Source organism: Nuphar pumila, chromosome 1, assembly GCF_984573655.1.
Source record: "Nuphar pumila chromosome 1, dmNupPumi1.hap1.1, whole genome shotgun sequence".
NCBI classification, from domain to species: domain Eukaryota; kingdom Viridiplantae; phylum Streptophyta; class Magnoliopsida; order Nymphaeales; family Nymphaeaceae; genus Nuphar; species Nuphar pumila.
In genome coordinates, this window is record NC_143249.1 from 145,068,316 (window position 1) to 145,081,554 (window position 13,239).

Below are 13,239 nucleotides of genomic sequence, written 5' to 3' on the forward strand. Positions count from 1 at the left end.
GAGAGGTTCACATTTCTTTGCCCAATTAAAACAAAATATGTAGAATACAGGGATATATCTCGACCAAGCAAAAGATTACTCCTAATCTTGGCAATTTATCAGCACGTGGAAATGCATAAAAGATACTTCAGTTAACCTTACGATCTACAACTGAGGTACAAATGTTCATCCCAGCTGGCAAGATAAGAGATTTAACATTGACTGAAATCTTGTTTCTGAAAGGCAATCGATTCCACAGGAAATATAAATGAAAAATGTTATGCTTTCACAGCATCTGGCTGATTTTCTGGAATAGAAGCTTGGAAAGCCGGCAGTTCTTTATAGGCTTCACTTATCCTGCTCAGAGTGGGGAACTGGGACTGCAAGGCAAAGGAGTAAAAATATTAGATGCCCATCATCAAACTGAACATGAAAGCACTACTGGGAACAATAATTATTAAATTCACATTATTTCGGATGACGAGCAACCATATCAGATTTGAACCTTCTCTACCTTTCTAAATTTTTTCATGACAGATTTACAGATCTATTTTTATTTTGATTCATAAAAGAAATTCATAATTCATCTCTCTCTCAAACTCTGATGTTTATAGTTATTCCTATTTTCTTGCTGCACAAGCCCCTCCACCCAGCAATAATTGATCCTACTATGTGTAATTTTGAAAATTTATGTGTACATCGTAATCACTCATACATTGAGTTTGATTTTTTTCATATCGAACCATAACTTATTTGATCTGTAATATGAGTCCAAGTGTAGCACTGGGTTGGGTTCACCACAATCAATTGGTAGCTCTTCCTGTGCATTGCACAGGCTATGTTAGTGTTTGTGCTGCTATATGTGCTCTTTGTGTTTCAAAAATTTAGTGATCAAGTTAATGAAAATTTTGATTATTACCAATCTTCATGAAAATTTTGAACAGAAGACGCTAGTGTACAAACCATAAATTTATTATAGATCATAAGTTAATTCTGTAATGAAGTGCCGAATAAGAAAAAATGATATCTCCAAGGGCAAACAAGAAGGCACACTCATACAAAGGTAGCCACTGATGAGCAAGATTACACCAAACCACAAAAGTGGCAAAACACACAAAAGAAGAGGAAAAATATATTCCACTCAAGAAAGACTTCAAAGAAAGCATACTTTACATGGGGGAGAACCCCTTTATTTATAGGCAAAAGAGAGGACCCTAAATGTGACCGTTGGAAGCTCCAACGTCCCTTAAAGGGGCCTTCCCAAGGTGAAAAGAAAAAGGAAAAAGCAAAAGAGAAAAAAAAAAGGAAAGGAAGTAAAAAGAATACATTTTGCATGAAATAGGAAAATAACTATTTTACCCCTAGTGGGTATTACAAAGGGAATATATATATATATATATATATATATATATATATATATATATATATATATATATATTATGACACAGACATATATATGTAAAATCACTGAGAGTTTGCTAAGGAGAAAGTAAAAACGAAGCGATGGCAAAGCTTTGGTGAAAAAGTCCGTCAATTGGTATTCAGTGGGAACATATGGAAGTTGAATGGTGCCCCATAGGAACTCATCATGAACATAATGGCAATCCATCTCTATGTGCTTTGTTCGTTCATGGAAGGTATGATTACTGGAAATGTAGATAGAACTCATGTTGTCACAGCACAACTTCGAAGGAGTTGAGAATGAAATGCCCATATCTTTAAGCAAACTTCTTAACCATACAATCTCAGTGGTGGTAGTGGTCATTGTTAAAACTGCTTTGGGTTGGCGGTTTTATCGTGAATACCGAGGAGAAGGAGTAGAGAAGAGAGGAGAGGGGATTTTCCTTGGAATCGGTAGCCACAGATTTTATGTGTTGCTGCACTAAACATCATTAGAATAAAATAGGTTTACAAACCCTTTTTACAATGGCAAGATTGCCCCTGGTTAGTAATGTATAATACATTATAATATAGCATACACGTGCACGTGCTCTATATGGATATGGATCCTCTACTGGATCCATATCCGATCTGTATTCTAATACCCTCCCTCAAGTTGTGCATGGGATTGAACCATGTGCAACTTGTTCTTCAGATACCAAAAGCGGTTACTTGTGAGACCTTTTGTGAACATCTCAGCAACTTGGTCTTCTAAAGACATATAAACCGGTTCAATCTCTTTGTCTGCTATCTTTTGTCTGATGAAATGATGGTCAATCTCAATATGTTTGGTCCGACCGTGATGAACAGGATTGAACGCAATTTGTATAGCATTTCTATTATCACACATGAGGATTGAACTTGAGATGCTCTCTCCCATCTCTGTAAGGAGATGCCTAATCCAAGTTACTTCTGTTGTGGTAGCTGCCATAGATCTATATTTTGCCTCTGTGCTAGACCTTGTCACAACTTTCTGTTTTCTGCTACTCCATGAGATAAGATTGCTTCCAATGAAAACACAGTATCCTGAAACTGACCTCCTTTCATCTGAGTCTTCTGCCCAGTCTGCGTCTGTATAGGCCAATATGTCATGTTTCGGTGTTGCCCATGAAGATTGAGCATATTTGAGTCCATCACCCACCGTGCCTTTTAGATATCGGAGAATACGTTTGACGGCATCCATATAACCAGTCTTTGGTTCATGCATAAACTGAGATACTTGATTTACAGAATATACAATGTCTGGTCTAGTAAAAGTAAGATATTGTAACATGCCCACTAAACTGTGATACTTGCTTGCATCAGGATACAACTCGCCATCACAAATGCTGAGTTTTTGATTGACAACACTGGGTGTAGGCACAGGTTTGCAATCTGTCATTCCTGCTTTGGCCAAAAGATCAAGTGTGTATTTGTGTTAAGTTAATGACATTTCTCCATCCTGTCTGTCCACCTCTACACCAAGAAAATATCTTAGCTTTCCAAGATCTTTCATCTTGAATCGCATACTCAGCAAAACTTTAATTTGTTGAATATGCTCTGGAGCATTACCAGTGACCACTATATCATCAACATATATAAGCAAGAAAACTACAGTGGTTTCATCCCTGTATATGAATAAAGAATGATCTAATTGGGAACGAATAAAACTGTGGTTCTGAATCTCTGAGGAGAAGCTTTCAAACCATGACCTGGAGGCTTGCTTTAAACCATACAATGCTCTGGTTAATTTACATACATATTCTTTTGGGTCTCCCTCTGCATAACCTTGAGGTTGCTCCATATAGACCTCTTCTTTTAAGTCCCCATGAAGAAATGCATTTTTGACATCAAGCTTACTAAGGCTCCACCCATGTTCAATAGTCAGGCTGAGGATATTACGAATGGTTCCCATTTTCACTACTGGGCTGAAGGTCTCATCATAATCTTCACCATATTCTTGGGTGAAACCTTTGGCAACAAGACGTGCCTTGTATCGTTCAATGCTCCCATCCGGGTTATATTTAATCTTATACACTCATTTTGAGCCAACAACATTTTTATCTGGGGGACGACCAACTATCTCCCATGTTCGACACTCATAAAGTGCCTCTATCTCCTCATTTATCGCCTCAATCCATTTGTTAGATTGAACAGCTTGACAAAACCCTAGTGGTTCTTCATGTTTTTCAATCTTGGATAGAAAAATTTGAAAATCCATAGAGAAGTTATTGTAACTTACCCATTTTTCAATTGGAAGCCTTATCCTGCTTGATCTTCTTGGTGCCTCTCCGTTATTGGGGAATGTCATGTGTTCTCCAATAGGTGCATCTGTTTGCGCTTTGGGTCTTCTGGTGTAGACATTCCCTTTGTATCTCTGACATTCTGTTTCCGACACCTTATCTGAAATCGTCTCATCATGTATGTTTGCAGGAGCCAAAGTGGTACATTCAGCAACATGTGAAATAAGTTCAGCACTGAGCCATGGATTATACCAATTATCAGCCATATCACCATGTTCACGATCATAGTTGGCTTTATTTTCTGGAAAACTATTTTCATCAAAGACAACATTTCTGGAAATTTTGATCTTCTTATTGATAGGATCATAACACATGTACCCCTTGTGTTCATCTGCATAACCTACAAATTGGCATATAAAGGCTGTCTTGAAATTTGTTTCTCATGGATTTGTCAACATGTACATAACATGTGCATCCAAAAACTCGTAACTCATCATAATTAGGTTGTATACCAAAGAGAACATAATAGGGAGACTGATTTTCAAGGATAGGCATAGGAAGACGATTTATCACATGAGTGGCAGTGTGAAAGGTTTTTGTCCAAAGGTTGATGGACAAATTACAACCATGCATCATACTCATTGCACTTTCCACAATATGTCTGTGTTTACATTCAGCAATTCCATTTTGTTGTGGAGTATACGGGCAAGAAACTCTACAATGTATCACATTATCTTGGAGGAAATCTAAAAACTCTTTTGAGGAATACTCACCCCCTCCATCACATTGGAGAATTTGAATATTTTGGGAGAATTGATTTTTAACATAGGCATGAAAGTGACGAAAAATAAGAAAAACCTCTGATTTGTGTTTCATGAAGAATATCCAGGTAAAACGAGAGAAATTGTCAATAAAAGATACATAATATTTACTTCTAGCAGAAGAAAGATTGGGAGCTGGACCCCAAACATCAGAACATATTATCTCAAAAGGAATAGAAGATCTTTTATTTATTTGATGAAAAGGAAGTACATGACTCTTGCAAACTTGACAACTGGAACACATTTTATTCTTTAATGAAAGTGAAACAGACTCTGAAAGAAAACCATTGGACACTAACTTCTCAATAAAGACTTGACTACAATGACCAAGACGAGAATGCCAGAGATCTGGCTTATTACATTTGGATAAACTTAGGACGTTTTCAGAGACATGATCAGACTTGGGCTTCAAGACACTAGAGGTTGGATCTATATTGAAGACATACATGTTTCAACGTCGCTCTCCTTTAGCGAACATCTCCTTCGTTTGAAGATCTTTGACAAAGACAGAAGTAGGAGTAAATTCCACAGATGAATTGATAGAGTCAATAAGTTTACATACAGAGACAATGTTTTTCTTTATATTTGGTGCATGAACAACATCAGATAAAGAAATAGATGACGCAGACAAAGGAATAAGGACATTGTCTATGTTTGAAATAGGGTGGTGAGTCCCATCTCCAATTACAATATTAGATTTTCCAGAATAGGGAACCAAAGTAGAGAATTTACCTGCATTGCCAGTGACATGAGTCGCTGCCCCGGAGTCAACATACCATATTCCATCATCATTCTGTTTCAAGTTCAAGTTGGTCATCGCAGATAAGAGAAGATCCTTAGCATCATCACTGACCCGAAAAGTACCTGTAATTCCTGGTGTAGCAATATTTCTATTATTTTGCGCTCTGTTTCGATTTTGTGGGTTGAACCAACAGTTGGCTTTGATGTGACCCCGTTTATTACACTGATAGCATGTGGGAACATTCCTTGAAATGGAATTTGGTGTAGGTAGTAATCCACGTCCACCCTGGATGGCAGTTCCCCTTCCTCTGCCACGTCCTCCTCGTGCTCGATAAACTATCATCCCTGTGGCAAGAACCTCATGTGTAGATGATTGTCCAGCTGAAGCATCAGACATGCTCTTCAGAGTCATTTCGTATTGAAAGAGTTTGGCACGTAATTCCTCAAAACTGAGTAATGTAGGTAAGCATAATAAGGAGGTCACAAGGACATGATATTCTGATCCCAAGGCATTCAATGTTTGTTGCACATTTTCTTTATCTGATACTGAATATCCAACCATGGTTAACTGGTCCATAATGCTTTTAACTTGATTTAAGAATTCAATAATGCTCATTGCCCCCTTTCTTAACATCTGAAATTCGCGTTTGAGAAACAACACTTTAGCCTCTGATATCTGAGAATATGTCTGAGCAAAAACCTCCCACAAAACTTTGGATGTGCAATCATCAGGAATGGAAATCAATATCTCTAGAGATAATTTGGAAGTGATGTATGCAACAAGAGCTTGATCGCGCTTCATCCAAGAAACGAACGCAAGATTGCAGATAGTATTCGGCAATCCTCCATCTTCTTTGGCTTCGGTTATGATAAATTCTGGAGGTATTGGAGTAGAGTCATCCAAGTGGCCTGAAAGGTCTTGACTATGAATAAAAGGAGCAATTTGCCTTTTCCAAGTCAGGTAGTTGTTGGTAGTTAATTTTTTCGAAACTAACTGTCTAAGGAAGTTGGAAGAAAGACCCGAATTGCCTGAAGTATCCATTGGTAGCTGGTTGACAACGGAAAGACACGGCTTGCCTGAAGTATTAGTGACTGAAACTGAAATGAAAACACTTGTGGCTGAAGCAACAAAAAGAAAAAAAAAACGACAGAGTAATGCAAGATAAAAGGTTAAGTAGAAGAGAATAAAGCAGACATGACAAAACAGTTTTCTGACCAGCAGTAACGTGATGTTCAGAACTGATAGAGAAGAAAAGCAGAAAATAACGACAGTGTGGGAAAGAAATAGTTGGCGTGATATGGGAATGAAACTGAAAGGAATCTCAGCGAAAGAAAATAGAAGAAACAGAGGATGATGTTGACACAAAAGAAGTATTTCAGCAATAGGAGGAAGAGAACAAAGGACTCGGCTGAAGGGGAGAAAGAACAAAAGGACTCGACTGATGTTGGAGAACAAAAGACTCGGTTGAAGGGGAGAAAGAAATAAATCAGACGTGACATGTTTGTAAACTCGATTGAAGAGGAGGAAGGGCAGAATCGGCTCGTATGTGAACTCGACTGAAGGTTAGGCACGGTAGGTCGTGGAGCAGGCCCTTTCACGATCCCTGATGAAGAAACAGGCTCGACTGAAGTAGGCCCCTTTCACGTTCCCGATGAAGAGAAAGACTCGGCAGATCGTGGAGCAGGCCCCTTTCACGTTCCCGATGAAGAAAAAGACTCGACTGAAGGCTTGACAGATCGTGACCAATGGGGCAGACCCTTTCATGTTCCCTGATGAAGGCACTTTTACGCCCAGATCAATCGCCGCTCTGATACCATGTTAAAACTGCTTTGGGTTGGCAGTTTTATCGTGAATACCGAGAAGGAGTAGAGAAGAGAGGAGAGAGGAGAGGGGATTTTCCTTGGAATCAGCAGCCACAGATTTTGTGTTGCTGCACTAAACATCATTAGAATAAAATAGGTTTACAAACCCTTTTTACAATGGCAAGATTGCCCCTGGTTAGTAATGTATAATACATTATAATATAGCATACACATGCACGTGCTCTATATGGATATGGATCCTCTACTGGATCCATATCTGATCTGTATTCTAATAGTCATTGCACGATACTCCGCTTCGGTAGAAGAGAGAGATACCTTTTGTTGCTTCTTACACCTCCATGAAATAAGTGACTCCAAAAAACACACAATAACTTGTTGTGGAAATACGATCATCAGGGTTACCCCCAATCAGAGTCAGTATAAGCAAGTAAAGTAAGAGGTGAAGAGGAGGGTAAGAATAATCCTTTAGTTATGGTGCTTTTCAAATATCTGATAATCCTCATGACTGCGGCCATGTGAATGGTAGAAGGCGCGGTCTGAAATTGGCTTGCACTATGAACCGCATGAGAAATATTGGACCTGGTGATAGATAAATATGTTAGTGACCCAATTAACTAACGATAAGGAGTGAGATCTGCTAAAAGAGTGTCATCACTAGCTCTCATCTTGGCATTGATCACTTCTGGAGTCTCCACCTTCTTGTCATCTATTAACCCAGACCGATAAATGATGTCAGAAGCAAGCTTCATTTGAGAGAGGACATTCCCCTTGGGGAAGTATGCAACTTGAATTCCTAGAAAGTACCTTATAAAATCAAGGTCAAATATATCAAAATTTTCTTTTAAAACATTTTTAATAAATTCAATACCCTTTTTATCATTTCCTGTGATGATCATATCATCCACATATAATAATAAATTTGTTAGGTATTCATCAAAGTTTTTAATGAACAAAAGCAATATCAGTATAACAAGAAGAAAAACCATTGTCGAGAACTACTTTGCTAAAGAGACCATACCAAGCTTTTGGTGCTTGTTTAAAACCATAGAGAGCTTTGTTTAACTTTAGGATATTCCCTTGTCCAATTTTGAAACCTGGCAGAGGATCCATAAGGACTTCTTCACATAAAGTTTCATTTAAAAAAACATTTTTAACATCAAGTTGATATATCGGACATTGTTTAATAGAAGCTAAGGCAATTAATGTCTGCACACTAGTCATTCTAGCTACTGGGGCAAATGTTTCTTCATAATCAATCACATATTCTTGGGCGTAGCCTTTAGCAACCAACCAAGCTTTGTATCTTTCTAGAGATCCATCGCATTTGGTTTTGATTTTATATACCCATCTACACCCAATTGCCTTTTTTCCAAAGGGTTGGCGGATAATGCTCTAAGTTTGGGCTTTGTTAAGAGTCTCTAATTCAATTTTCATAGCTTCAATCCAATATGGATGATCCTTAGCTTTTTTAAATGAGGTGGGCTCATGATAGGAGTGTATCAATATGAGACAAGTCTTATAGTTAGGTGAAAAAGATTCATAAGATAAAAATTTTTGTGGTGGCCTATTATTACGAGAAGATCTCCTAAGTTTATTGTCTTCAACATGTTCTTCTAAAGAGAAGTCTTGGGAATATCTTTCAAGGGCAGATTGATGTTCATTTCCTAGCCACAGGGTATGTACATTAATATCATTAAGGTTCTCATTTTGAGAATCATCACCATGTGGTGGCACATCATTATGATGTAAAATGCCATCACAAGAATTATCGCAAATAATTGCATCTTGGGACTTAGTTCTAGAAGCTAAGTCAAATAATAAGGAATAATCAATGTCTTCTTTACATGTGTGAATATCAAAGCTATTTTGTTTTTCAAGAAAGTTTACATTTCTTGACATATAGAGTTTATTGTTTTGTATATCATAGCACCTATAGCCTTTTTTTATTTTCACCATAGCCAATGAACACACATTCAAGAGCTTTTGGTGATAATTTATCTTGTCCTTGAACAAGTACAAAGCATTTACATCCAAAGATCCTTAGTCTATTAAAATCTAGAGTAATTTTGAATAATTTTCTAAAGGGTGATACATTTTTTAAAGAAGATGAGGGCATACGATTTATAAGATATGTTGCGGTAAGAAGCGCTTCAACCCAAAGATTTTTAGGAACATTTTTAGAGATAAAAAGTATTCTTGTAGTTTCAATTAAATGTCTATGTTTTCTTTCTGCAAGACCATTTTGTTGCGGAATCTTAGGACAAGATCGTTGATGTAGGATTCCATTTAATTTGAGATAATTTTGAAACTCTTTAGACATGTACTCACCTCCCGAATCGGATCTAAGTATGGCTATATTGTTTTGAAATTGATTTTGAATAAGAATATGGAATTCTTTAAAATTAGTGAAGACATCGGATTTGTTTTTAATAATATATACCCATGTATATCTAGTAAAGTCATCAATAAAAACAACGTAGTAAGAGTATCATCCTTTGGACATAACGGGTGTCGGGCCCCATACATCGGAAGGCACAAGTTCAAAAGGTCTTTTTGATACAAAATTACAATGTGAATACGGAAGTGAATGAATTTTTTCAAGAATACAATCATTGCATGTAAATGTATTTGAATTACAAAATTTTTCCAAAAAAGAAAAGAGATACAACTTAGAAATACTAAGATGTCCAAGCCTCTTGTTCCAAGTCTCAATATCTTTAGATTGAACATGATTACAAAAAGATTTGGACGGCAAAGACAAAAAATCCATATAATAAATATCCCCTCTTCTATGACCTTACCCAATCCGCTTCCCGGACCGAAGATCCTGCACATAGCAATGGGTAGGTGAAAAAGAGACATTACATTCAAAATTGGTAATTTGAGAAACGGAAAAAGATTTAGGTTAAGTTTTGGAATAATTTGTATTTTGGAAACAAAAAATTCTTTGTTTTGATTTTAAGTTTTCTCAAGGTCTTCAATGCCTTCAACATCTAAAGATGTTCCATCGGCGATGGAAACATATGATTTGAATTTATTGAGACTTGGTTTTGACAAAAGTGATGCATTCGGAGTCATATGAAAGGAGGCACCCGAGTCAAGAATCCAAGAGGTCATACCTGAAAAGGACGAGATGGCGGCACCGAAAGTGAAAGGTGTAGAGGATGATGTAGAGTTCATCTTAATGAATTGTTGTAGAGTTTCGGTAAGATGAGCGATGGACTCCTTTATGTCTCCATCCTTCTTTGAATCTTCGTTTGTATTTGGAGAAATTTTTTCAACAGAAACCACCTTCTTCTTGAACTTGGGGCAATCCGGACGAATATGGCTCGGCTCACCACAATTATGACAAATAATTTTTCTTCCTCCACCACCATTATATTTTAAAAAATGGAGTGGTTTATATGGTACATTGTTGCCGGGTCTAGATACGGCATGAACTTCATCAACATCTCTTTTCAAGGCCAAACGAGTCTCTTCTTGACATAAATCGGCCAAAATGTCACTTAAAGGAGTAGAAGCCCTATGAAGGAGGGATCCTCTTAGTTGCTCAAATTCGGGATGAATCCAATGAATAAATTGGAAAAATCTTTCTTTTTTCATTTGTTCTTGCCTCATGGCAATAGCAACCTTCCCATTGCAGTTCAAGAAGAACAAATTCATCCCATAAAGAAGATAGGGCACTATAATAGTCCCTAATACTCATATCACCTTGCTTGGTTTCTCTTACTTTTTCTTGTAGGAAGAAATGTCTAGCAAGGTCTCTTTGAGTGTACATGTCTTTCATAAAGAACCAAGCTTCATTGGCCTTCTTGAACTTTGCTAGATTTGCACAAATTTTAAATTCAACATTATTCATGAATCATGCTAAAATTTTAGCATGCTCACTTTTACAATCTTCCATTTTTGAAGAGAAGTCAAGAATGACTATTTTTCTTCTTCATTCAATGTTTTTTCCTCATTGCCTTCAAACTTGGTTAATTTCAATTGTGGTTCCGGAATGGTTCCACACATAACCCCAAAGTTTTTTACTTTTGAGGTTATTTTCCATAGCGGCCGCCCACATACGATAATTGGTCCCATTCAGTTTGAATGAGAGGTCGATTTTGGCATCCTTGTCGGCCATTTATAGAAAAAGAGTTTGAAAGCAAGAGAGAAGAGATATATTACTTGACAAGAGAGGATCTGATGAAGCTTTCACAACCAATGCTCTAATACCATGTAATGAAGTGCCGAATAAGAAAAAGTGATATCTCCAAGGGCAAACAAGAAGGCACGCACATACACAAGTAGCCACTGATGGGCAAGATTACACAAAACCACAAAAGTGGCAAAACACAAAAAGAAGAGGAAAAATATATTCCACTCAAGAGAGGTTTCAAAGGAAGCATACTTTACATGGGGGAGAACCCCTTTATTTATATGCAAAAGAGAGGACCCTTGGAAGGGCTCCTAAGGGACGTTGAAGCACTTCCAACAGTCATAAATGTGACCGTTGGAAGCTCCAATGTCCCTTAAAGGGGCTTTCCCAAGGTGGAAAGAAAAAGGAAAAAAGAAAGGAAAGAAAGTAAAAAAGATACATTGTGCGTGAAATAGGAAAATGACTATTTTACCCCTAGTGGGTATTACAAAGGGAATATATATATATATAACATATTTTAACAAATTCAACATAAAAGTTGATGCCTTTAAATGAACTGAAGATCATGCACACATTATATTGGCAGATGAGTGGCATTTAAAATGCCTAATCTGTGTTGAATGATGTAAAACAGCCCTATGGTTCTTATCTTAACAAAAAGGACCAAATTTGTGGTTGGGTTCTTTTCTCACTCCAAAATTTTAACTGACCCTTAGAGGTTTGCAAAAAACGTTGTGTAATCTTTATGCAGGGTAAAGTGGGATCAACAAGACCTACGCTATGATCTATGATCTACTGTATGCTAATCTAGTGTTAATTAGCTTTACTAAATCCAACCTCCCTAACAGGGCGTTTGGATAGAGCCTTTTATCTGCAGAGAAAGGATATTTGAAAACAAAACTTCTAGAATTTACCTTACAGCTGTTTGGATAGTAAAATGAAATTAACAAAATACACAGCTTTAGAAACCTTGGAAATTGTTATTCCAACTAGTAGTTGGAATTATAAAAACTGGACATTCTTCCAGAAATAAAATATTTCAAAACAAGGTCGGCAATTAAGTCGCCTAACGGAGTAACCTGGTCATCCCTCCCTCTCACTGTTTCCACTCATCTCCCACAACACTGTCTATGGCCATTTCAATCTATCAAAACATTTATCATACTCTCTCTCTCTCTCTCTCTCTCTCTCTCTCTCTCTCTCTCTCTCTCTCTCTCTCTCTCTCTCTTGCAAATATGTTGAGGGAGAGAGTGTAATGGAGGAGAAGGGTTTGATGGTGAGGGTATCAAAAGATTATTCAGTTACACCTTAGATGGTAACAGATAGCCAAAGAAATGGCAGGAAAGGAGACAGACATGATAGTTCTAAAGGGCAAGCAACCAGCTAAATATTTGGATTTGCATCCGAACAGGCCCTAAATGTCTATACATAATCTAAAATCCCAATACAATTAGAAGAATCCAAAGAAGAATTCAAATATCAAAAATAAGTCCGAACGGATGCTATGGGCTAGTTTTGAATCGCTCTTGATTTGAATAAACTGCCCCATGTTGGAAAAAGGCTTGCACTTGAGTCTGGATCTTCCACTTGTACCTACCTATCAACTTCCACTGTTCTCATGCAACTACTGGTGATGTAGATCCGCCAGGAATGGATGAATCATGAAGATCTAGCAAAGGTGGGATCTGATTTACAGAAGTATCAAGCATGATGAGCAGGTGGATCCTGCTTCTTGATAACTGATGTAGAGGCATCTCGTGAAAACATGCCCTGGCAAGATCAGTCCAGCGTAAGCAGATCTTTGTCCAATGAAACTTTGCAGGGGTTAGGCTGCAAATCGTTGAATCAAGGATTGAAAATGGATTTAGATGAGTCAAGGTTTAAATGGTTCAAAACTCCATAAAGAAACGGATCCATGAAAGCAAGTTGGATCCACTAAGTTTTCAGGTTGACATGATCCATTTTGATGTAAATGGGTAGAAACAATGTCTAGGAATTGGACTTCGGCTTGGTAAAATGATGGAAGGCTTGAAAATTGGGTTTGACATTGGTTTGGTGGTATTGGGACTAT

General features: G+C 37.4%; 1 protein-coding gene across 2 annotated transcripts in view; it reads right to left on the bottom strand.

The window, feature by feature from the left end:
* LOC149849201 (glutathione S-transferase 2-like) overlaps positions 1–13,239 on the bottom strand; it is a 131,309-nt gene continuing 118,070 nt past the window's right edge. For both annotated transcript variants that reach the window (XM_089998945.1, XM_089998936.1), the window contains one exon: positions 1–359. In XM_089998945.1, the coding sequence (XP_089855071.1) occupies positions 258–359 (102 nt within the window). In that variant the 3' untranslated portion in view covers positions 1–257. The remainder of the gene's footprint in view (positions 360–13,239) is intronic.